The sequence below is a fragment of the Cryptotermes secundus genome, unplaced genomic scaffold (genome assembly GCF_002891405.2).
Source record: "Cryptotermes secundus unplaced genomic scaffold, Csec_1.0 scaffold7, whole genome shotgun sequence".
In the NCBI taxonomy this organism is placed as follows: domain Eukaryota; kingdom Metazoa; phylum Arthropoda; class Insecta; order Blattodea; family Kalotermitidae; genus Cryptotermes; species Cryptotermes secundus.
In genome coordinates this window covers 45673-72201 of record NW_019727389.1, presented here as the reverse complement: position 1 = coordinate 72201, position 26529 = coordinate 45673, and the positions used below count along the sequence as shown (strand labels likewise).

The following is a 26529-nucleotide window of genomic DNA, read 5'->3' as shown; positions in this document are numbered from 1 at the left end:
CCATGCTCAAAATGTTTGGCTCCCCTGAGTGTTGGTATATGGCCTGATCAGTACTGCCTAACTTATTCAGTTTTAGATCTTTGGAAGAACAGTAGCTTGAATTAGGAAGTGGGCTGCTTCGCCAATGAATGTGGTTTTGTTAGGCGTATTTGATGTTTACAGATGTGTAAAGTGGTAAGATGTTGCTGAATCTTCCGGATCAGAAAAGTATAATCCCCAAACAATAAGAAAGCAGAACTGGAATTTAAGTGTACTAGATTGAAATTGTTATGCTACACATTGCTGCACTGAAGTGGTTTGCAGGTGATTCTTTTGGTGCTTGGCTTACTGTGGCATATTTGTAAAGAACACCTGTACAACTCTTGAGTACTTCCATAACATTGCGACTCATAAAATTGTGGTCTGAAGCCTATGTGGAATATGAAGCCTTGTGATCCTAGCTTCTTGGTTTCCTTCTAGTAATCTCTGTGGTTACATGCAAGATTTTGACCAGAAGGAACTGTAGCAGCATTACAACTATAGTGGTTTTGGTAGCAGTCGCTGTGTAACTTCAATATTACAATGCATCATTCATGGAGTTGACAGTTAAATAGTAATTAAAGGTTCTGCCTGCATCAATTTCTGGTGCTCATTTAACTGCATCATTGGCAACTTAGCTTTTACTTTACAGTACATAAGAAAGAAAATGTCAGAAAGTGGAGTCAGAGGTTCACTTGAAAATACCCAAAGAATAATGCCCAGCACAGTTGTTTATTAAAGATGTCAGAGGCTGGTTATCATAGATTGAGCTTATGACAAAAAGAAACAGACTCAGAGAAGTTAGGTCATGTGGTCTTGCCCATACTATCTTCTTGTGGAGCTTATGCTTGTTCTTCTGTATGTCACCCAAGATGATGTTTATTATGAAATGATCTGTAACAGTTTTTTTAACTATTATAAGGACTATATTTATCACAAAATATTTCCATTTTAGTACAGTTTTAATTTTTATGTTTGTATCTCTAGTCTCTTATTTTTTTAAATTTTATTATCTGAGTATTTTAAAATTTTAATTGATAGGCTCAATTTATGCATTTAAAAACATTCAGGTGCACAATAAGGATCCTGATTGAAGAATTAGATGCAATTCAACAACTGTGGCTGGTATAATTGTATGCCTAGTGATGACCCAGTATAAGGGTCGAAACATGCAGCATCAGTAAAACAAATGTTGATACAGTAGTGTCTACATTGTTTTAAATACAGAATATTGTTGTGTGGGCTGCATACTTTTGTATACATTTTATGTACCGTGTTTATAACACACAACAGGATGCATACTACTGTTGTAAAAGGAGAATAAAATTGACACCTGACTCAATTTTTTTTACTGTTAGCTGGTCATTTTGTGTAAATTTAAATATGTAATGTACATGTGTCTTGAAGGACTCTGGTGGCAGCAGCAGTGACTCAGATGAGGATAAGGATGGGAACTACTCAACACTTAGGGAGCTCTTGATCCGTCCTTCACACAAGCCCAATGGTAGTGGGAGCCGATCAGCTTCTCCAGCCAACAACTCGACCAGTTCATTATCTGGTGGCCTTAACAACTGTAACAATGTTAGTAGTAATGCTAATAACAATATGAACAGCAGTGGTGGTAACAATAGCAGCAGCAACAGTGGTGCAGCTTCAAATGCAAGTTCTTCTGTCACATCAGCAACTTCTATAGCCACAGTTAAGGGCACAAAGAAATCAAGATTGGACACTCTTGATGAGGTCATTTCAAGTGTTATTGAGCACAGTGTTCAGAAGGAGGATCATCATGGCAGCTCTGTGTCTGTTGAAGGGAAGGCTCCAATAGAACTCAAGCATTTTGTACGACGTTACAACTGGGCGCAAAAGGGTCGGGAACCGTTACCTATCCGTATCATGACACTCACAGAAAGCAAGATTCTGTATTCAGATGTTCCTCATTCGTGGCTCTGTGATGGCAAACTGCTGAGACTGACTGATCCCAATTGTGAAGGAAATTACCGCATATTCCAGGTATGAAGGGTTGCTTCTAGGTTTGGTCTCTGTTGGGATTTCTTGCCTCATGTCTTTATAGACAGGACTGTAGAATCTATTTCTTGGGTGGGGGTACCTCATAGACTCTATTGTGTTCCCCTCCCCCAAGAGATGACGACAGTCGTGAGAGAGTGGGCTCCAATCCAGGAGGAGGCTAGTATTACTCTTAGCCAAAGTATTGGCTGATGCATTTCAGTCCGTGTGCAGAAACTTCCACACACTGTGAACACACCGAATGAGAGTNATTGGCTGATGCATTTCAGTCCGTGTGCAGAAACTTCCACACACTGAATGAGAGTCCAGTTGTTAGCCCTCAAAACACCACACTTCCCTTGCAAAAATGTAGTTAGGAAAGGATTTTCCAGTATATATACAGCAGTGAAAACTTTGATTCAGTGAAACATTTTGTAGCATGTTGCTAGGTCAGATTATTTCGATTATATATCACAGGAAATTGTAAGTTAATTTATGAAATGCTGTCAGGTAATAATGTTAACCATTGAACATAGATTAAGAATGGGCTGAACTGTAATCATCTTCAGTAGAAGTGAGTGTTACTGCTCCATCTCAGCTGAACAACTATAACCTTCATCTTTAAAGCTAGCATATGTGTGTGCGTGAAGGAGGAGCAAGACAAGGTTCAGGGAGTAATTTGATAGGAATCGTTTATAATGCTGATATTGATCATTCTTTGGATACAAGAATATAGTTTATGTTATGGTCACATTTATGTGGCCATCTACATGTTTTAATTTAGGCCCACCATACAGATATTGATGAAAATTGATGCATACGAGTATGTATACCATTAGAGGTCTCTCAAACTTAGTAGCTTTTTAAGGGTTCTGTCTTCTGGGATATGACACCATTTAGTACGTTGACGTTTCAGAGAAAAATCACCTCCATGTTCAATATCAGATAAACCGAGCAAGATACCAGCATGGAAGCAAGTTGCAAGCCGAAACATCAGTTGATTTTCAAAAGACTGCACAGTGTTATATCCCAGAAACTCCCCATTACCACTGCTGTGAAAATCTCATATTCTGCTTAATAGCTTTTAATTTTGTACAGTTAAAAATGGTGGATGTATGAAGTTATGAGTGGGACCAGTACTAATGACATGGCTCAGATGCATCTCAGTTGAAATCATGGTAACAGTAGTACCCATAGCAAAGATCCATGTTAGCATTTCATACACTTTGCCCATTTTCTGTTGTATACTCAAAGCAAGGCCACAAAAATGCATACTATATTTGCCTTTTCTGTCCTTTGCATGTAAGACTGAATTATCGTGAAATGTATGACTAATAGCTGGGAGTTACAGTATAATTTGTTGACCTGTTGCAGTTTTGGTAAAAATTGACACTTTCAGGGGAGTTGATCATAACTTGCTAAATACTTAGGAAGTGAAATATTCTTAAGGCAGAAGTTGTAGAGGAAATGAAAGATGTTTAATGCCCAGTACATTTTTTTAGTTCCTTGACACATTACAATTGTGTTGATATCAGACACTAGTAGCCGACACTTTTCTTGAAGATCTACATCTGATTGTGTTCACATTTTGATTCTGCACTTGGGACATTTGAAAGTGATTTTGTGTTCAAGAGGAATAAAATTATAGAATATAGAAAATAGGAGAAACTAGCTTTATGGGTAGCTTATGACTTTACCTACTGCCAAATGTAATTAGAATGATTGAGTTGAGGATAAGACGAGTGGGGCATGTATCAGGCATGGGGGAGAATTTGAATCTATACTGTATACAGGGTTTTGAGGGAAAGTCAGAAAGAATACCTAGATGTAGGTGGGAGGATATTATTAAAATGGATCGTAGACAGATGGAATGGGGTGGTACAGACTGGATTTAAATTCGGGATAGGGAACAGTGGAGGAATTGAAGATAGATGCCTTGGCAAGAGCAAGTAATGCAAAAGAAGTTTAGGGGTCAGAAATTTAAAACACTTGTCACTGAGAATCCATTACCTGAAACCTATTTGTTAACTAACATTCACTTTCTGATCCCCCCCCCAGACGTTCACACGCGCACTATTTGAGGGTGTTAACATAATTTTCTGGTACCATTAATGACACATTGAAGGTAGAGGCCATTGAATAGAAGTATTAAAATAAATATCATTTTAGTGGTAACATTTTTGAGAATTTACTGTGCAGGATCAGTGGAAACGTGGCCAGCCTGTGATAGTATCTGATGTAACAAAACATCTGGACATGAGCCTTTGGCATCCAGATTCATTCGCACGTGATTTTGGTGAGGACAAAAACGACTTGATCAACTGTATGACTGGTAACTTGGTGCCAAATCAGCCAATGCGGAAGTTTTGGGAAGGATTTGAACACTTTTCTCGTCGTCTGAAGGATGACAGAGGGAACCCAATGCTGCTCAAACTGAAGGACTGGCCACCAGGTGAGGAATCTGCGGTTCAGAATTTTACACATATGAAGCTTGGCATTTGTCTTTGTACTATCCTCTTATGAAGAGAAGGTAACACTTCACCATGTCACATCCACATGTACTGTGAAAGCTGAAAATATTGCCATGACTTTCTGGTGACTTCCCATTACCCTTGACACTCTGAAGCTTAAAGTGTTTGAAATTGGTTAATTAGTCAAGGTTGACTATTTTGGCTTATCACTTACCTCTCCTTTTTTTGGGGGTGGGATAGCAGTGATTGGTTGTTCGATGGCAGTAATGATTCAATGTTGATAGAGAACATCTCAAGCAATGTGCAGGAAAATTTCCCAGCTGGACCTGGATATGTTAGCTAAACTGTAATATGTAATTGCCTGTTATATAAAACACTTGCATTGAAGTAGCTTATATGTGAATGGTACATGCGTAATCCTGCGTATTTTCTGTGCTGCATCATATCTTTCTGCGAACTAAAAATGAGGTAATAATTACCCTTTGTGACACACTGTTGCATGAATATAAACAATACTTTTTAAATAGAGTAATTATAATAATTTATAAATATTCTAACAAACTCATGCACATTATAGTAATTGTTACAGAATATTTTATATCTGTGACATTGTAATAGTAATTTCTGCAAGTATGTAATAGTAGTTTCCGTATGTATTGACAATGCCCTTCTGAAGATGGTTCCTAGGACCAAAACATGTAAATGATGAAAGTTAAAAAAACATTTATCAATCACACTGGAGGGCATAAATAATCTTTATGCTGTTGTATACAATATTATGATTTGTTCTATATTACTGAAACAGTTATGCTTATTGTGTATGTATACATTAAGCAAGAATGAATTGAATCAACAAAGCAGCATGGTCATCATTTGTATATTGATACCACAGTTCATTCTAAAAAGAAACCAAAATTTTGTCACTCGAAAAGAGAACAGATTTTAAGAATATAAATATAGATTGTACTATTAATCATTTCCAACTCAATATCACTACCTTCATTTCATTGTGAATGTGATGAGGATGGCAGTGATATCGAAACTGAATGATCCTTTATGTTACAGTGACGGAGGTATTGTTACAGATGATTGCATTCTTGCTGTTGAAGTTAGTTGCAGTGTGAGTGACTGCTCATATCGCTGAAGTTTCTCGCTGAACTTCCTGTGAATTTCACAGAATGTGCCACACCTGCACAGACTCTGTCTAATGCTAATGCAATCTCATGTTTGATCATGTTTTTATATCCACCCTTCTGGTGAAAGAAATCAACAGATATGCCCAACACTTTCAGTCAGATCATTAGCTGTCACCAGTGAAAATAAAATACAGACAATTTCAGATGTCCTTATTACTGTATTTCAAGGTGAAGATTTTGCGGAGATGCTGCCATCTCGGTTTAGTGACCTGATGCGCGTGTTGCCTTTAGCAGAATATACTCATCGGACAGGGCGTCTGAATCTTGCAAGTCGCCTTCCAGAATGTTTTGTGCGTCCTGATCTTGGACCTAAGATGTACAATGCCTATGGCTCTGCCCTGTACCCTACAAAGGGCACAACAAATTTGCATCTTGATATATCAGATGCAGTGAATGTCATGGTTTATGTGGGGATCCCAAAAGATGGAGATAACGATGAACATATCAAAGGTATGGTATTTCAGGAATACATATTTTGCGGATTGTCAGCTATAAGAGCAGTATGATGCCTCAAATTTATGACCATTAAATGAAGTTATATTAAGCAACAGTGTCCAAGATTGCTTGTGTTCCATTGCATGGGCATTTTTTTAAAGGATATGCTAGCTTTCAACTTACAGATCCAAAATTTGGGTTTATTGTAACCATTAAACTCTTCTTTTGGTCGGAGACATTTGCAGGGAGACCAATATACACAAGAAGCACTACAGCATTGTTTAGATTTATATTTTTTCCATTCTAGCTCCCTTCTGTGTTTAAGTTTGATCACCCTTTCATTGTTTCCAGCATGGTAATACTTAACAGAATAGAGAACTGAGAAGGGTTGAAAGAAGCATCATTATCCTTGTACAAGGTGTCCAGGTGGAAGGCATCCAAAATAAGAAATATATATCTCTGAAACTAATTGTCATATATGTATCCAGTTTTATGTCGCCGGAAAGTAAAAGTTTTTTTTTCATGCCTGGCTTACACACACATGCCAGCCAGCTGAACCTTCGGCAAACTCAGTAATGATGTTGACACCACAAGGACAGGTTCAGTGCGTGTTGTGGCTAGCAGAGGTGCAATCCCTTAACAGCTGTCCAGCATTGTTTTAGAATGCAATTTGGACATCAACCTCCTACACGGAAAGGCATTCGGTTCTGGAACGACAAACTGAAGGCTACAGGTATTCTGTTGCATATAAAATCTGGAAAGACACAGACCTCTGAAGAAAATGTCAATTCCATTAGAGAGGCATTCCAGGGAAGTTTGTGCTGCTAGCTTGGAGTTTTGTACAAATTGCACGTTCAGCAGTGCACAGTGTTGCTGCGCAGAAGGCTTAGACAATTTATGCTCTAAAATCGATTGACCAAGTAATATGAACAATCTTTGCCATGGACATGCTAGAAAGAATTGAGGTGTTACCTGATTTCCTCCACAAAGTGTTTTTCTTGGATGAGAAGATGTTCCATGTCAATGGGGTTGTAAACTGAAGGATTTGGGGGTGGTCAAAATCCACATCACATTTGAATTGGAGGGAGGCTGCCCCAAAGCGAACGTGTAGGCTGGCTTAGTGCACGGCAAGTTGATTGGACTGTTTTCTTTAAGGAAAAGATTGTGATATTATATTTAAGCATCCTGTTACACTCACACAATATATATGAGACAAATTCCGTCTTAAGTGTAACAATTTAATTGTAGTGAAGAAAAAACTACAATTAAATTCTTACACTTAAGACGGAATTTGTCTCATATAAAAAGATTGTGATTAGACGTTTGTACTTGGATATGCTGGAGCTGTATGCGCTGCCCCAGTTACCAACTCGAACTATCCTCCAACAAGAGGGGCCACCACCACATTTCTGCCACCATGTTAGGAATCACTTGGACAGAGAGATGGATTGGCAGAGGTAGACTGGTTGCTTGCCGTTCTAGGTCACCAGATTTAACCTCATTGGATTTTTTTCTTGTGGAGTTATGTGAAGAACATTGTCTACCAGGTTAAGATCAATGACCTGCATAAGGGATACTGTGGCTACAGTAACACCACACATGCTTTAAGCAACATGGAACNGAACTATCCTCCAACAAGAGGGGCCACCACCACATTTCTGCCACCATGTTAGGAATCACTTGGACAGAGAGATGGATTGGCAGAGGTAGACTGGTTGCTTGCCGTTCTAGGTCACCAGATTTAACCTCATTGGATTTTTTTCTTGTGGAGTTATGTGAAGAACATTGTCTACCAGGTTAAGATCAATGACCTGCAACACATGAAGACCTGCATAAGGGATACTGTGGCTACAGTAACACCAAACATGCTTTAAGCAACATGGAAGAAGGTTGAATGTTGTCTGGATATTTGTCGTGCCAACAAGGGAGCCCAAATTTAAATTTATTGAGAAAATTATATGTTCAGAAAAGAACTTTGATAGTTTCCCTTTGTGATGGTGTAACCCATCAGTGTGTATAATAAATGCTTTCTGAGATATAATTATTTGGATACCTTTCGTCAGGACATCCTGTATTTTATTGATGACAAGCGGCAGTCACTCTGTATTAATTCGCTTAGTGGGGGTTGGAGTCCAGCTGGGTCCACTCGGCAACATGACCACTGACTGANTTGTCTGGATATTTGTCGTGCCAACAAGGGAGCCCAAATTTAAATTTATTGAGAAAATTATATGTTCAGAAAAGAACTTTGATAGTTTCCCTTTGTGATGGTGTAACCCATCAGTGTGTATAATAAATGCTTTCTGGGATATAATTACCCACCCCAGTGCCACTTTGTCCACCACAAATCCCACTTGACCAGACCCATGATCGAACCCGGGCTGCCACAGTAGGAAGCCAGCGACTAACCGCCTGAACACTCGGTCGGTATAGTTTGCTTGCAGACTAGAACCATGGACTTTGTTTTGTAGTGGGGTGTGGGTGTTGGTGGGGGTGGGGGTTATAGTCACCATAACCACACTGACCTCTGAGAAATGAGGTTCCCACATCAGCAGAAGACACAGTAGCTGAGTCCTCTGGTCCCCACTTGCACCTCCAGTGCTAGGGAAAATGCTGCTGCTTCCTCCAGGATACTAACAACAGGACGACTGTAATCCACCATTGTGGTGCTAGGATCTGACACAGCTCCTTGAGAGCATTCCTGTTCTTGGCCACTTCTAGCCAGTCCAGTTTTTCTTCTTCATTATATTGTGTATGCAAGGAAGCCTTTATTAGAGCCCAAAAGAGATTGTGGTTGCTGCAGAAAAAAAATCTGGTCCTCCCTTCATAGAGTTTGACTACCTTGCGATGGGATGTTGATAGGTATCCCAAGTGTGCCATTCACCACACAGCTCACTTACTGTTAGGGCAGGTTATTCTTAGTGAGACCGAGTCCACTTGGTACTGCAGCCACTACTGGCATGTTTGTGAAGCAGTTGGTGGAATGAAGACTGGCAGGGGAAAGTGAAGTATTCAGAGAAAACCTGCCCCAGCGTCACAAATCTCACATGACCAGACCCAGGCCATCATGGCAGGACGCCAGCAACTGTAGCATGGCCCCTAGCTCACAGCTTATGCTAAGGCACCACCGCACTCCAAGGCCACCCTGTCTGTCCCCAAATAGGCCTATGACTCCCAAGGAGAGATGGGTAGGGTGGCCTGGCCGCAGTCATTACACATATGAAGTACAGAGCTTGTATTACATTTTCTTTAATCTGCTTTTGTATCAGCAGTATCAAGAGGGGAGAAATTTCTTGTTGGTGAGGTTAGATGGTCATTTGGAAGTTTCATGATACATTACCTTTAATAATTATACTGTAATTATGCTCTAAGGATGATGGGTTGTGTGTGTACAGCTTTCATAGTGGAGTTCCAAATTTTAGTACTCGTAAATGGCTATTAATGATGAAAGGATCACATCTGTACTGTTGTTTTCACACACCAGTATACTTAATATCAGTTATACCTGCTTGATATAGACAAAGGAAACCAGAATATATGTTGCAGTAATCAGCGACTGTTTATGCAGTACAACCAGGCTTGTTGGTTCCAACAGTAATGCTTTTAAGTTGTATTGATGAAGTACCCAGATCGAATCTCAGCTGGGATGCAGCAGTCCTGACTGAAGTTTTTCATGCAAATGCTGGAAAAGTACCATGAATTAGACCATAACTGCTTCATTCCACATCTTTGCATAATCCTTATTTATTTACTTTTTTGCCGTGTAGAGTAATTGACGACAGTGTAAATTTGTGTGAAAGTGTGTTTGAAAGTTCACTTTTTTAGGCCTGCTGGAATTGTTACTGAAAGTACAACATTACTAACTGTACAGTCCTTCATAAGTGCTTTGGCTCCAATTTTCCTAAATCACAACTTGTTCAATGAAAATTTTCATGTAATGTGTAGGGCATATGGATTTGAAGTTGTATGATGGGAATTTTTACTAACCTGTGTAGCAGTTAGAACTCACAAATGTCTTACATAAGAAGGGTCATACTATAGTTATGGATATATTTTCCAGAAGCATTTCGTGCAATCGATGAAGCAGGATGTGATATCTTAACGAGGCGACGGGTACGTGAGAAAGGAGAACTGCCTGGTGCACTTTGGCATATTTATAATGCCCGGGATGCTGACAAGATTCGTGATCTGCTAAACAAAGTAGCAATTGAAAGAGGGGCCAGGTTGGAACCCCACCATGACCCTATCCATGATCAGAGCTGGTATCTTGATGGTCCTCTTCGAGAAAGGTTATACAAAGAATATGGTGTGGAGGGATATGCCATTGTCCAGTGTTTGGGTGACTCAGTTTTCATTCCTGCAGGAGCACCACATCAGGTGAGTCACTTATTTTCACTATTGCAGGCCATAATGCACTGAGGCAATTAATATGGTTGTTTTCAGCTTTTTGTTCTTAGGAGCATGGACATGGAAAGCTAGTATGTAAAATTTTTAAATTAGCTTAGTGGGGAGTGGAGTCCAACTGGGTCCACTTGGCATGGTGGCCACTGATTGTAGCCTGCCCCTGGTGATTACAATGATGGAGAATTTGGTGGAATGAAGATTGGCAGGGGAAACCAAAGTGCTTGGAGAATACCTGCCCCAGCTCCAGTTTGTCCACAAATCTCACTTGACCAGACACAGGATCGAACCCGGGCCGCTGCAGTGGGAAGCCAGCGACTAACCACTTGAGCTGTGGCGGGGCCTAAGTATGTATGTCTTACAGGTTCTGGTAGACGAGTTTCTGTGAACATGTATTGAACCTTTTGTTTCTGGAAGGTGAAAGAAGACATGGGCTGAGTGCACATAAATTTATCATGGAAATTTCCATTTGTTTTTGTGTTATGTATATAATATTGCCACGTGACAGATAACTTCACGTGGGTCTCGGATTTAGCGAATGGACACATACCTTACAATTATTACCACTTGCAGTATCACTTGACTTCTGGCCCAGTACTCCGATGCGACGTCTCAGCTATCCTTAGCCGTGGTTGGATCCCACCTCTGGTGGCGGCTATCCCAAGATTCTCTCGTTCTCAATGCTCTAATATTCAATACTCTGTACGTGTCATAAGCTCTGCTTATATAGGGGTTAGGCGGACTGCATACCAGACACCATTCCTCACGGTTCCATTACTGCTGTTCAGACAGACCGTTGTTATGGGAACGTTTCTTATAGAATACACTGATAACGTGTTTCGTCTCATCCGTTGTTACTCAACGACAATTCCTTGCTACGAATTTGTCGCTGCGGGAACTCCACAATTTCTACGTATTCGTTGTCGTGGAAGTGTCTGTTCTGATTGTAGCAGTTGTGGTCGTGATGGACGTAAGGTAACACATCACAATATTGTACAAGGAAAGGCAGTGCAGTGTTGTTGTATATCTGCTTTGAATGGGCACTGTTAGCAGTAGACTCTTTATGTGCACTAAGTGAGAAATGTAAAATCACAAAGAATGCATTTGGAAACTTTACATATCCAGAACTGTGTGATATATATACCTTCTTATTACTAAAGCCTGATTATGAAGATTTTTGTTACAGTTGTTACTAGTGTGAGTGGGTTGTAGTGTGGGTGTGGGGGGGGGGGCAGCTGCAGCCTGTGCACCAAGTGTGGCCTTTGAATGAATGCATGCTGGCCTTTCCATTTGTTGCAATACAGGGGTTCTAGGATGCATATTTCTAACAAGTGTACTGTATTCGCAACTGGTTATGAGACAGTTGAGTGAGGCCCATTCCACATTTGAGTCAGGCCCAAATTATTAAAGAACCAGTCAGTTTGAGTTACTGTAAATAAGATCTAAAAGTTTGTGATGATGGTACATTAGTACAAATATTGTGTTTCTGGACATTATCCATGTCCTGTCTTTATCAAAAAATACAATCCTGTTTATTTTTCAAAACAGGATTGTATTTTATGTCTTCATCTTCAGGTAAACTACTTGGTTGGGCCTCTATTGATAGAGCTAGTCTTTATCTCTGGGCCCACATGAAGATGGAGACAGAATCCAGTTTCTGAAACATGTTTTGAAATATAAACAGTTGGGTATATGGGATATATCCTTATTCTAAAATCATGTCAGGGAGGTAAAATCCCTGTGTGAGGCTGTGGAGGCCCATAGAGTTATGAAACGTTGAAACTACCACATGTTCTAGACAGTTGGCTCACAGATGGTAGTGAGGTCAGCCTTATGTGCCAACCACCTTTGCATTTTCTGTTAAGAATCTTCCTGGAGTAAAGGGCAGCTGGTGCGTAAGTTAGTGAGATTTGTAAAGAGAACAAAAATAAATGCAATTGATAGTGGTATGTCAGGTTTTGAGTCATAACATTGAAGGTTGACTCTCTAACCGATGATTGTTACACTGAGAACAGTACATTGTTGGTAATGCAGCTTGTGTATGGATGTGATTTTTGATTTTGTGATGGATCACAAATGCAGTACCTGCATCTCCAACTTGTTTAAAATCTTAAAGGAGGCAAGGGCATATACTTTGATTTTATATGTAGGAGCTAATTTTTTAAGAGAAATAATTCCATTTGGAAACTTTTCAGTGAAGACCAATGAGTGAGTGATGGAAATTCATAGGTTCTGTAATCCAAACCAAAGTACCATTCCGGTGTCTCGTGTTACTCAGATTTGTTTGTTATTATTTCACTGTAAATACTTTCCCATTTTTGTTGCAGGTACGCAATTTACATAACTGTATAAAAGTGGCTGAAGACTTTGTTTCTCCAGAGAATGTTTCACATTGTTTCCATCTAACGCAAGAGTTCCGAGAGCTTTCAGACACACATTCCAACCACGAGGACAAATTGCAGATCAAGAACATCATATATCATGCAGTGAAGGATTCCTTGTCGGTCCTTACCAAGATGGCTGGAGGCAGTGAAGAGTTTCTAGCAAGTTTAGTTTCGGGACCAGCAGCAGATATTGGAACAAACAATTTAAGTCCGGTTTGTGGAGAGCCACCGCCTCCTAATGGGAGCAATGAGGATGATGAAGATGGCAACAGCAGTAGTCACAGTAATGTAGAAATAAAGGTGGAACCTGTTACATGAGTAGCACAAGGAACCAGAAAATGTACAAAGTGAAAGAATTCATGTGGTGTCAAAGAGTACAATTTTGTGAAAGCTCATTGTTGGAATGTACTTGGAGACAAATGGAAGTTGTGATAATACAAGCTACTGTACCTATCACATGGCTGTTCTGCCATGGAGGAATCTTTGGATGTGTCATTATGTTACAGTCTAACAAATCCCTTTTTACCTCTTGGAATTTCTTCCAGCAGTGGCTAGTGTGAAGCAAGATGTGTAGTTCCTGATTAATTCCTATGATACAGTGTAGGGTTTTCAGACCATGAGTGGTGTCTTCAAGGCTTATTGTTATGTGTGTCCTTGAAATTGGCACAGTGAAGAAATAAAGATATTTTGAAGGTTGGTTGATGTTAGGGCTGGGGAGGAAGGGACTTGTCAGAGTATGTAAATGAGAAAAAAATACTGAAGAAAATAACATATAGACACACATGCCATTTGGAGGCTACGAGCAATACAAGGGTCAGGTATGTGTACAGAGGGCTGGCCAACCTGTGATCACATGTCCTATTAATGCATGGGATTCACGTTGTATTGCATGTTTCTCATTTCCTTGTGGCAGAGTACTTGCAGATTTTGTAGTGATTTGGAGAGTGGAAGAAATGAGGTTCTGATCTCGCTATGCCTACGTTTCCATGTGCAGTACAGTGCAATCCCTTACTTCTGTACGTAGTGATTGTCGTATGTATTGTAAGAAAGGCAGTTCGTGCCTCGGATTAATCTTAAGTGTCCACGTAATGGGCGATGTTCTTCATTGATTTTATGACTATTATACATGTTAAAAGTGAAAACTTGGTGTAACTTAGATCATACAAGTGTTGAGCTTCTGCGTGTAGCTTTGATAATTTTGAAGAGTAAGCTTAGACTGGCGATGTTGCCATCCTCCCCCCCGCAGCATGCAGGTGGCACATTCTTTGTACTATTCTGTCCGTTTTTCACTTTTCAGAGAATTAAATTTCTAGGTGGGACATTATATATAAATGCTGTTTAAAAGTGCCAATGTGTGTGTGAGAGTGAAAGTTGGTATGCTAGACAACCAGTATATAGTGCCACCTTAAGAAGGTGGGGGTTTGTTTTCTTTTGCCCCCTCTCTTTTTTCTTTTGCCCCCCTTTCTTTGGAAAGCTTAGAATTCAGTTGAAATTATAGTGAAAGCTTTCTATTTAACCAAAGCCATCAGGAACTGAAGTTTGAAGTTCCTATGTATGTATTAGTATTACAGTGACCTTGGTTCTGAATTTGGGTGGTGGAATTGCGCAGTTTCCTTGATCTCAATTCTTGTGTCAAGCATACAACGATTTGCAAGTGATTTAGTGTAATACAATGTCCATAACCTCTCCTCACATCGCATGGAGGGGTGCCTACGTACTGTGCATTTGGGCCTTTGTTGATTGTGGTGTCAAAAGTACCAGTATTTTACGATTCTGAGGTGATATCTTTGTTCCAGTTCATCCCTGTATATTATTACATAGTCATCTTACTCGTTTCCATCTGTGACTCCAGTTTCCAGTGTTTCTGTCCCATGTGTGAATCTTAAGAATTCTCAATTTCATTGAGAACTTGTAATTTATTCTACTTTATTGGAGGGGACAAGGAACAATTTACTGTTAGTGTTGTACAGTTCAATAGTGTTAACGTTTCTGCTGTTGTGGAATTAGTTCACAAATTGGTTACTAGAGGCCATGACTGGCCCAGTCTTTGTACAGTACAGTTGTATTGATGTTTCTGTAACCCAATGGGGTCGAGTAAATTTTTTGTACTGTGTAAATGTAAGGAGATAACAGTTTAAATAAGAAAATGTTTATATTATGGAAGCGAGAGTATTTTCTTTTGTGGTGATATTTGGATGACTTTCCAGGACCATTCAGTAAAGGAATTTTTAGAATAGGCGTATATTGCTCCCTGGCACTATTGGGGATACTTTACGAAGAACAAGATTACTTGTGTCTGTGTGTGTGAGGAATATTAATTTCACCTCTCTTGAAGTCCCAGAGATCATATTGCATACAGGTTACTCTCATAAGTACAGTTTGCTGGGATAACTCACTACTGTGAGAAGGTGTGGGCTAAGTGATTGCTCTTCAGTCTCTGGTAGGAAAAAGGACTTCTGCCATTGCCACCACATCCACTCCAGCTCTTGAGTGAGCTCATCTTCCTATACAGTAGGTACCAGGGGCCCTTTTTGCGGGTGTAAAGCAGTCTGAGTATGAAGTTCACCTCTTGATTGTGTATAGTACCAAGGTTAAAGATGCCCCATGCATCATCATAGGGGATACTCACGCATAGGGGCAGCTTCACCATTTACCTGTGCTGCATTCCAATATATTGAGGATGCTGACTTGGAGTTTCCCATCTTCCTCCAATTTATCGTCTTCCCTACTAACCACTAAACAAAAGGTTGCAGACAAAATGAAGCCAAGCTCATCTTATTGGACTTCTAAGTCTGTTGCCTGGTTCAGTTTTGTGCTGTGTTTGGGGGTAATTGTTAGCGGGAATGTTAGGATCTGTTTTGACTGTTCTAAGGGCTACGGTACCGTACTGAACGCAAGGTAATTTGCATGCGTGCGTTCCAGAGTTCTTTGCAACAGAATGTCATTGAAAGTGCAGAAGTTTGTTATTTTGTCTGTCAGGCATGCATTACATAAGTTACACTCGTGTAAATTTTGGGTGTTTGGTTAATTCAGTTTGCTGGTGGTGGTTGAGACAACCGCTTTGTACCACAGATTTTTTTCAGAAAGATTCACTTGTGAGATTTGAGGTTCTTGAGCAGTGACTTGATGAAGTCTCCAAGGATGTTGCGCCATGTATCATAATAGATTGCTACTGTTTAGGGAGAATATGCTGCTTCCATTCTCAGGATAGATGGTAGAACTATCAGTTGAATTTTGGCCCTGTTGTTTCTTTTGTATTTTTAATGGTAGATTTTAAATTGTGTAATATCAGATGTTTGAGTATTTACATAGTTGAAGGTACAGTAAGGTGCGTGTTCACTGTTGTTTATAGGAGCAATTAAGGTTTCATTAATAAATATTGTAGCATGTAGAGCCATTGCTGGGTAACGACCTTGAAACATTCGTGGCTGTGCAACAGGTTATTAATGAGCAAGTATATGCAGCTGTTACTGGGTAATGCCTTCATAAACAAATGTGTTCCCATGGAAATTGAGCACAACAATGAATGGTGTTTTCTAAGTAGTCCATGGTGAGATGTTATAACTGAGACAAGTTTAGAAATTGGTCATTTGTAAGGGAGTCTGTGAATAGACTTGGTGCAGTTGGAGAATCTGCAGTTTTAAGATCCTCTAGTGGGATATGACTAGTGAAAGCAGACTGAAAAGGCTTAGGGCATGCAGCGATTTTTAAGTGTGGAAATAAGGGTTGGCGCTATAATTGAGTGTAGTCACGAATTGTGTGTTTTAGTGGTCAGTAAATCCAATCCAAAACCCCATCAAGAGTTATAGAGGTGACAATATATATAGTAGTAAAAGTTTATAACATAGTTGTCAACATAAAGAGTCCTGTGCATTTTATTTGGGTTTTATGTTGTGACTTTGTCCACATTTTGATGGACAGATGTCTTGACACCATGCACATGCTTTTCCAGTTTTCCCACAAGCTGACACTACACATTTATTTTGCTGGTACTGTCCCAGTGTTTGTTGCCACTGATGGCAGCATTCATTTGCCTACCTAATTGCCTCTGTGGATGCAGTTCACTGTGCACAGGTGAAATTGCCTGTGAAGTTCTTGGACCACAGCAAGAAGAGAGAAGACATAAATAGCACTGCAGATCATGGGATCTAACAGGCAAGAAAACAGTTTTGTCCACTTCCATATACAAGGACTAATCAAAGTTTAGTGGGTAATGTACTTATGTATTGGGGAGGTTCTGGTTTCAAAAAGCAAGCCTGGCTACTCCCCACCAGTCCTTGAAGAAGAAGAAGAATACCACTTTTTTTTGCAGTATTTTCAGTTCATTATTCACTAATTATTTACCATTTTATGCTATATAATTTGGGTTCCTGCCTGGATAAGTAACTTTATTTATAAGGTCACTGGAAAATGCAGAGGAACTAAAATTTACACACACACACAGTAACATTACCATTCTGCTATGTGCACATGATCTCAGTCATATCTGTGTTCAAGAGGAAACGTTACGACCTAGACTGTGTAATGTGCCAATGAGGACTCCCAACCAAGAGTTGCTGGTACTAATATCCCAGGAAAATAATGAAATTTTGTTTGCCTAGTAACATGATACCAGTATAGGTTTTCAACAAGGCCATTGTCCTTTTGAAGCATATTGAGATAAAATTTCAAATTACTGGACAACACATACTTCTTAGACAACTTGTATGTGGTATATTAGAGTGCCCTGAAAAAAGTTTGGAACAGAGCAAAGATATTTTTAAATGTGATCTCAGGATTCAGATTAACCCAAATGTATCCCTTTAATCACTGGGCCATTCAAGAGTCCAAGTTTGCCCCTTCAAACATCACACAGATTAAGGTGAATACAGACTCCATTAAACAGTGATTCTTTCCCTGAAGAATGTTCCAGTATGATAAAGATGAGACTGTAGATGAATCATATAAATGAATCCTCAAGTGTAACAAATTTAAGCAAACATCACTGAACTTTCACAGCCGTTCTGTTGATCCTAAGGCAAGAGAAGAATACAACAACGAAACTATGCAAAGCTCTGTACTTGCTTGCCCCATGTGTTGTGAGATCATTGTTTCATAGACATCTGAAAATTCAGCAGCTGTGGTATCTCATGAAAGTACGAAGTGAAAATCTCAAAATCCAAAGTTGATGAAAATAAACCTTGGAAGAAGGGAAGTAGAAGACAGAAAGCGGTAGGAATTGATTACAGTCAACTTTCAACTAGTGGACAGAAAAAAAAATTGTTTTGTGCCATTTGTCAAGAGGACAGATTTGCTGATATGAGAATGTGTTGGGCTTACGCAGATGATGAACCTTTTGTATGTCCACGCTATAGAGATGAGATATTCATGCAATAACTTATTTCTTCAATTCCCCTCTCTGCTTCAAAACCAAATTCCAATAATTTATATAACTGTAACTTCAAAAGTCATCCACTTGACCCACATGGCCTTAGCTGATTGTTACATGTCTTATGTTATCTGGCCTCATTTAAGCAATTTATAACTCCCCAAATCATAACATATTAGGCAAATAATGCTATACTTACTGAAAAGTAGTAGATATAGCTCCCTAATTTCAGTATATTGCAAAGCAGAGAAGTAAATTGAAGTACATATATACACAGCTGTAATGCCACCTGTCACTGAAAACACAGTATGACCTAACAGTTACTGCTGTAGGANCCCCCCCCCCCCCACGACTTTTGCTTGTACTCAGTTCTGTTAGAGCTAACTCGACCCCAGGGCCATATTGCGACTGGGAGGATTAGGTAAATTGAAAAAAATCAACGATCTCCACGGGGGTGGAAGCCGCGACCTTCCGGTTTGTAGCATAGTACCTCAACTACGGTACCGCGTATCCCCATTTATGAGGATGTAGGTCAGACAAAAAAGGATTCTGCATTTGTGAAGTGATTAATAGTTTGTACACTGTAAACACTACATATTGCGGCGGAAGAAGATGCAAAGAAGTTAATGGGCGTAAGGAACCGGAAGAGAGTATCGTAGGATAGAGAGGAATGGAGGGGCTTGATAAGGGAGGCCAAGGCCCGACATCGGGATGTTGCGCTATAGCAGAAGAAGAAGAAGCACTACATATAGTAGTTCTCTGTTACATTAATGAAATTGGGAGGCACGCAGTAGCGTAGTTGGTTGAGGCACTCTGCTACAAGCCGGAAGGTCACGGGTTCGAGTCTCGACGAGATGATGTTTTTGAGTTGACCTAATCCTTCCAGCCTCATTATGGCCCTGGGGTCGACTCAGCCTCCAACAGAAATGAGTACCAGCAATCTTACTGGGGGGTAAGGAGCGGCTGGTGCTTAAGACCGACAGTCTAACCGCCATCTGTGAGCCGATTGTCTAGAGAAAATGTGGAAGCCTCGACGTCTCACAACCCTATGGGCCTCCATGGCCTGTTACAGGGATAGCTTTACCTTTACCTTTAGTAGGATCATTTCATACGATAAGCACGTTGTCCATAGATAATTCACTGGGTTACAAATATCTCTAAGAAGAAAATTACGCAAGATAGAAAGAAACTGTTGGTTTTATTGGGAAGTTTTGTACAACTGTAGACAGAAATTTCCACACGAGCTCCGTCCTTAGGACTTAAAATCCAAATGATATTCTCACGGACTTCATTCAGACTTGTAATTTTCGTTGCGAAAGACTTGATCTTTTCAAGGAAGGAATTGATCCAACCAATCGACCCAGAGAAGTTTTGGAGAGAGATTCTCCCACTGGAATGGCCAAAGAGGAGAAGCCGCTGGAAGATAAGATTCTGCCGACGGTGTTTCATTTGTTCTGCATATTTCTCGAGCATGTCCAGGTAGTTCGCGCTTCGGATAATTGTGTCCTGAAAGTGGAAGGGACCAATCACTGGCGGGCCGCATGAACCCTGCGTGACGTAAGTTTGAAGCTCTGGAAAAAGTAAAATGGCATTGTACTTTCTTAAGCGCCAAACGTGGAAGTGTAGCTATCTCGTTTTTAACTTGTGCATTAGGTGAATGTGAGTGGCCAGCTTCACGGCCTGGCACTTTAGCCCTGAGAAAAGAGCCATTGATATCTATTAGATTGGAGTGTGGTTGGGCCCCGGGGCCGGCCTGGACGCTGTGGAGAAGAGAAATCTCTTGACTTTGCTGGGAATCTAATTCCGGTTGCTCAGTCGTCCACCCCGAAGCCTAGTTACTGTACTGACTAAGGTATTTGATTTAGAACAGTGATGACCAACTGGCGGCCCGCGGGCCGTATCCGGCCCGCGACTTGATTTACTCCGGCCCCCCGCCAAGTCTCAGGTTTATTTTAAAAAATCTTAACTTCACAGCTGTATTGGCATAGAATTCAGTTTTTAATAGGACGTTTCATTAGCTTACAGCATTTTTCAATTGACTGTATACGTTCTTACCAAGTTGGACAGTTCAAACTGTTTTCTAATAACTGTGTTCATGTCATGGAAATTCCAAGTCCCCCAACCCAACTTCTGTAGGGAGATGACACTGAAGGGAAGACCGTAGTGGTGAAGGATTTATGACACCTTCAAAATAATAACCATTCCCAGCTTTCTCGCAGGGATGGGATGTTTACCGTTTCTCTCGGCATCCTGGCCTTTGTTAAGTGCCAGTTTTAGCAGAAATGTCTCCCAGTTAGTGCGATTTTAGAAAGTGAAGTGTGATTACGGAGTGTGAGTGTAGAACTGTTTTTCAATTAAAATTGTGTTTGAAGTTATTGTAAGTGATACAGCATGTCAAATAGTAAATTGAGAAAAGTTGATAGTGAAAATAGGGCGTTCAAATCTGAGTGGGAACATGACTATTTTTTTATATTAAATAAAGACCACAAGCCACAGTGTTTAGTATGTTTTCAAGTGCTAGCAGTTTTAAAGGAGTACAACCTAAAGAGGCATTACATGACAAATCATAAACAGAAGTTCGGAAAACACTCTTGTGAATCAAGGAAAGTAGTCTGCGATCAGTTAAAGAAAAAACTTTTCCAGCAGAAATCTCTTTTTACCAATGAAACAAAACAACAAGAAGAAGCTTTGCTGGCTTCTTATTTCGTGACATATGAATTAATGAAAGCTAAAAAAGCGTTAAGTGATGGTGAATTAATTAAGAACTGTGCGATAAAGATGGCAGAAGCTTTCAATGAAAATAAGGTAGGAAACAAATTTCAAACAGTGCCCCTTTCAAAACAGACTGTTACTAGGAGGCTGGAAGATATTAGCAACCAGATATCTAATAATGTGAAAGACATTATCGCTAATTGTTCCTATTTCTCAATTGCTCTCGACGAAAGCACAGATGTTTCGGATACTAATCAGTTGCTGATATTTGTTCGTGCAATTAAGGAAGATTTTACAATTTTCGAAGAGTTGTTAAAAGTGTGCTCTTTACACAGCACAACTAGAGGTGTCGATATTTTTAACGCTGTTAAGAGTGCAGTGGAGGAATTCGGTGGTTTTGAAAAATTGTCCTCCATAGTAACAGATGGCGCTAAATCAATGACAGGGACAATAAGCGGTTTTGTTGGATTTTTAAGACAGAATCAAATTACTGTACCTACCTTGCATTGTATTATACATCAGGAGGCTCTATGTGCCAAATCAATTAAACTGTCTACCACCATGGCTACTGTCACAAAAATTACTAATTTGATCAGAGGAGGAAATCGATCACTCACTCACAGAAAATTTCTGACCCTCTTGGAAGAAATGGATTCTGCTTACGGGGACCTGCTTCTGCACACTGAAGTAAGATGGTTAAGCCGTGGGAAATGTCTGGTACGGTTCTTTGAACTCCGTCATGAAATAGCAACATTCCTAAGAGAAGAGGTTACGAATTCTGCTGAACTGCAGAATGATCTCGAAGACGTCGAATTCTTGAGAAACTTGGCCTTTCTCACTGATATCACTCAACACTTGAATGTCCTGAATCTGCAATTGCAAGGCAAGAAGCAGACAATATGTCAGATGGTTGGCTTTGTTGACAGTTTCCGTAAAAAGCTACATTTATTTAAGTCTGCATTGGACAAAAATAACCTTCTACATTTCCCTTGCTGTCGGAAACTCTCAGAAGAAGAAGAAGAAGACTTGGAGTTTAGGGACTACACTGAAATTATTGAAGATTTGTCTTCAGAGTTCGACCGACGATTTAACGATTTTGAAAGCTTTCGACCTGATATTTCTTTATTCAGTAATCCTATACATTGTGATATAGAATCTCAGCCAGGTCATCTGCAATTAGAGCTTTGTGAACTTCAATGTGACCCATCCTTAAACACATCTCAGGTTACTGGAATTGACTTTTGGAAACTGCTTTCACCAGAACGTTACCCACTGTTACGAAATTGGGCTCTCAAACTTTGCTCTGTTTTTGCAAGTACTTACATATGCGAGACAGCGTTTTCATCGCTGAAGCATGTAAAGTCTAAGAACAGGAACAGACTTTCAGATGTCGTGTTATCACATATTCTTCGAGTGGCAACCTCACAATTAAAAGTGGATTTTATATCATTGGTTTCCAGTTTTATGAAACCACAGTGCTCTCATTAAAACAGTGTGTATATGAGGATTTAGGTATAATCATTAGACCATAAAAACTATGATTGAAAGTCTTTTGTGCTCATCCCTGCTGAAAGAAGAATTTGTGCTGTTTTATGGTAAGTAATTGCACATTTCAAGGCATTTTATTTTTCTTTCTTAAATTATAATTGCATTTGCCCCCGGCATATATAAAACTAAACATAAGGCATGATCTGGCCAGTGTTTCTTTAAGAAAAAATGCTCTGGGGGTAGAAGTGATAGAAGGCAATAAAATTGATTGGTGAAATTTTCAATATCGGCTTAATATTATTGGTGCAACGTAAAATTTAAATACGTAGGTTTAAATGCACTTGTTTTTACACGGGTTGTGACTGATTCAGTTTGGGGGGCAATACTCCCCGACCACTCTTCTGAAAGAAACACTGTATCTGGCCCCTGATGGTGTTCTATAAACTAAATTTGGCCCTCGAGGTGTATTAGGTTGGCCAACGCTGATTTAGAACATTGCATAAGGGTATATGATACTGTTATGGTGACGTAATCTAGGTGACTGCGATGGGCTGGGCATGCAGCTAAGATAAGGGAGACAGTGAATTGTGTAATGCCGGATCTTATTTCAAAATTAATAAACTAAAATATGATTTATTTTTCCCTAAACTAACCCTGAAGCTATAGTTATAGTCCAAAAATATACACAAATAATGTGGGACTAAAAATAGGGTGGGAAATCTTTCGTTTTTAAGTATTGCCTAGCTTAGAGGAGGTTTTTTAAATGAGACAGACTGCGTCCACTTTGTATGTCGACCACTAACTGGCCCATTGTACCAACCCAGAACGGCTGATGATGAATGTGAAGCAGTCAGTGGAATGAGAATTGGCAGGGGAAACCGGAGTACTCGGAGAGAAGCTGCCCCAGTGACACTTTGTTTACCATAAATCCCACATGACTTGATCTGGGTTCGAACCCGGGTCGTCGTGGTGGGAAGCCGGCGACTACCCGCCTGAGCTATGCCACGGCCTCTAGCTTAGAGGTAAGTCATGACTGTCCACAATTTTTCGACCACGTATCGTGAGAAAACGATATTTTGTGGGCGTAATTTCATCTTTCTCCATATTTGATGGACCAAAATGACATGCCAATGCAAAATTAGATTTTAATTAGCATTGTTTCGGTCTTCAGGTTTCTGTTCTTAGTCCAAGAGAGTTCTAAGATTAACGCTGTGCTACTGTAGAACATGTGCTGTACTGAAATGGTTAGCTCAGGAGATAACATCTCTGATTTATATGCCGAAAGTACAAGATTCAAAGCTGGACCTGGGCAAAGGCTGTCCTGACTGCGACTTTTCTTGATTTTCTTTACTTTCTGTTGTGATGGCACTTCAGAATAGCCCATGTCTACTACATTGTCCTTTCCCCTTCATTGCACATTAACAACCTTATACGTGTGTATTACTCGCCATGGGGATTCTTTTATTGTAGAAAAGAATATTGTAAATACAAAAAAGGCCTAGGCAATGCACATCCGGCCTTCTGTAGCACATTCTTATAAACATCTTATTCTATAATAGCGGTAAACCCACGATTCTTAATATAGATCTTAACTTAAATCTGAGCGTATACTGTTAATAATCAGTACAATTACTTCTTTTGCTTTTCTTACAAATCTGTCATATAAATATAGGAATGTTTATGACGTAACTGACGCCTTGCAGAAATCTTTTTCTTCTAGCCTTAAGAGTTCTATAACTGACTTTGGGTATTCTTTTTTGCTGTTCTCAGACAAAATGTCCATCCTTGTTGCCCGTTGGTCCCCGTACAGTTTACAGTCCCAGAAGACATGTTCCTCCGTTTGCAGCCCATCACCACATTCACATTCGACCGTGGACACAAAGTTAAATCTGTTTAGGCTTGCTTTAAGACTGGTGTGGCCTGCTCTCATACGGTTTATTGACACGAAGGCGCGGCGGTTCATTTTTATCTCACGGAACCGCGGAGACGAGCCTTTCCTGTAGTACCTCTCAAAGTAGCTTTCTTCTCTGTCCCGTTTGGTGTTTTGACAAAAACTGTGAAGTTCTTCTCTGCCTTTCTTTTTCCACTGCGTTTTAAGATCTGCAACTGGTAATAGTAATTGGCTACCTCTCCCTTCTTTGAGGCGGTGTGGATCCGTTGTGCTGACCACACTACACATATCCACTAAAGTTGGCACTAACTTCGCCGATAAGCCGCGGTCTCTCGGTCGGACTTAAGCCTCGGAGTTTAGTTTTTTTTTTAAGGTTTAAACGTATTGCTCAGCGCTGTATAACATCTGCAGTTCTCTCAGGTCCTTTTATTTATTAATTTTTATTCCTGGGGTGGGGTGGAAATCCTTTGGTGGTGCAGCCGTAAATGAGCCTACTGTACCAGCCTCAGGTACTACATGAGAGAATGGAGCATTGGTACGGTGATAATTGGCACGAGGAAACCAATATACTAACGAAAAAGAAAAATCCTGCCCGAGCACCTCTTTGTCAACCACAAACCCCACATAGCCTATCCGGCGACTGAATGCGGGATCCCACAGTGAGAAGCCGGCTACAGCCCCTTCACCTATGAACAGAAAATTAAACGTTCCTTATAACGGAAAATTCTTCATAGAATAGACTCGTCTAAACCGAGTTATTTAGTACTCGCTTATGCCCCTGTTTGTGTATATTGACAGAGTAACGTTCACGCAAGTTTTCACGACACATGTCACGTGACACATGTCGAAGACACCTGCCTTTCTTCATAATTGTAAACATGCAACACCTTAATGTGACACATTATCTCTCAAATGACTTGTTTTTAATGGGAACGAAACATTGCTTTCCATGCCACGTTGCCTCTACTAAAGCCAACACTATACTATGCGCGTTCGCAGAAAGCATCGGCACGCTCTGGGATACGGAAGAAAAACATTTCTTCAGAAAGAAGAATGTCCAAATGGATTTATTGTACCTTTGCTATTCTTCTAGTTGCTCTGGGGATGATCTTCATACAGTATCCTGCATTTGCTGATACTACAGTCGGAAGAACTTCGGTATATAGGAAGCGGAGATGTAAGTTGTGAAGCCACGTTTGTTTACTCACTCATATTTACCAACAGTACCTAATGAGTTTCTGTCATACAAAGTCATGGAGTTGGGTGAGGTGACGGGTTCGAACTCTCACACCACTAGAAATGTCTGGAGAGCTATAAAAACCATTGTTTTCTGATAAAATTCACATAAATAAGAACATTATTGGTAATGAAAACATAATACACATAATAGTATATGTATAAAAAGAAGGGTCGGTTTTATGAAGTCATTTCGAAACCGATGTCTGAAATGAAATTTTAGGTAAGCTACTGTCATAATGTAACTTTTGTAGTGCCGTGTTTAATCATTTAAATTCATAAAAGCTGGCACAATACGTTTTATTTATGATTCCTTATTTCTGTGTACGTCAGAAATCCAGTGAGTGTCAGAAAGAGATTCATAATGCCGTAATGCGGTGACCTGTGTGTGTTGAAATTTCACCTGAAGAATGTGACAAACTGCGAAGTATGTACTGAATTCAAGGTTAATACTGACAAGATATTTTGCTCTTGTGCTTTTTAAAGTACTGCTGGACCTTACATAGTAAAATGCTGTTATCAAAGGAAACTTCATTAACACATGCTCTGTGTTAAAGATGACAATTTGACGAAGTTCACGGAGAATTAATTAGCCTTTCACTGATAGTTGGAACTTTACTGATGTCTTCTACATATTGTCAGTTTGCTGGTTACTTTGAAACGGCATATCGAAGAGCATTATTCACATGCATATGCATGAGTCTGACCCTGTGTTTTACGTTTACTGAAAGTTGCCCCGTAGAGATGTGGTGATCCAAAGGTGGTGCATTTTAGCACAATGCTGTAATGAAGAATTTTATTGACTACAGTAGCTCCTGTTTTTGTAAACACTCCACTTGATGCGCCTTTGCTTCTCCCACAACAAAACCACAGAGAGCTCCTAGAGAAAAATTCTACTTGGAACTGACTAGCCTTGTAACCGCTT

General features: G+C 40.0%; 2 protein-coding genes across 4 annotated transcripts in view; both read left to right on the top strand.

Moving 5' to 3' along the window:
* LOC111864611 overlaps window positions 1-15072 on the top strand; it is a 629006-nt gene extending 613934 nt beyond the window's left edge. For 2 of the 3 annotated variants that reach the window (XM_023851980.2, XM_023851978.2), the window contains 5 exons: window positions 1426-2028; window positions 4222-4474; window positions 5858-6139; window positions 10185-10501; window positions 12853-15072. In XM_023851980.2, coding sequence (XP_023707748.1) covers window positions 1426-2028; window positions 4222-4474; window positions 5858-6139; window positions 10185-10501; window positions 12853-13227 — 1830 coding nt within the window. In that variant the 3' untranslated portion in view covers window positions 13228-15072. The remainder of the gene's footprint in view (window positions 1-1425; window positions 2029-4221; window positions 4475-5857; window positions 6140-10184; window positions 10502-12852) is intronic. The other variant, XM_023851979.2, reaches the window with a different exon arrangement.
* Window positions 15073-25347: 10275 nt separating this feature from the next.
* LOC111864609 overlaps window positions 25348-26529 on the top strand; it is a 7100-nt gene continuing 5918 nt past the window's right edge. Inside the window, exon 1 of the mRNA XM_023851974.1 lies at window positions 25348-25545. Coding sequence (XP_023707742.1) covers window positions 25422-25545 — 124 coding nt within the window. The 5' untranslated portion in view covers window positions 25348-25421. The remainder of the gene's footprint in view (window positions 25546-26529) is intronic.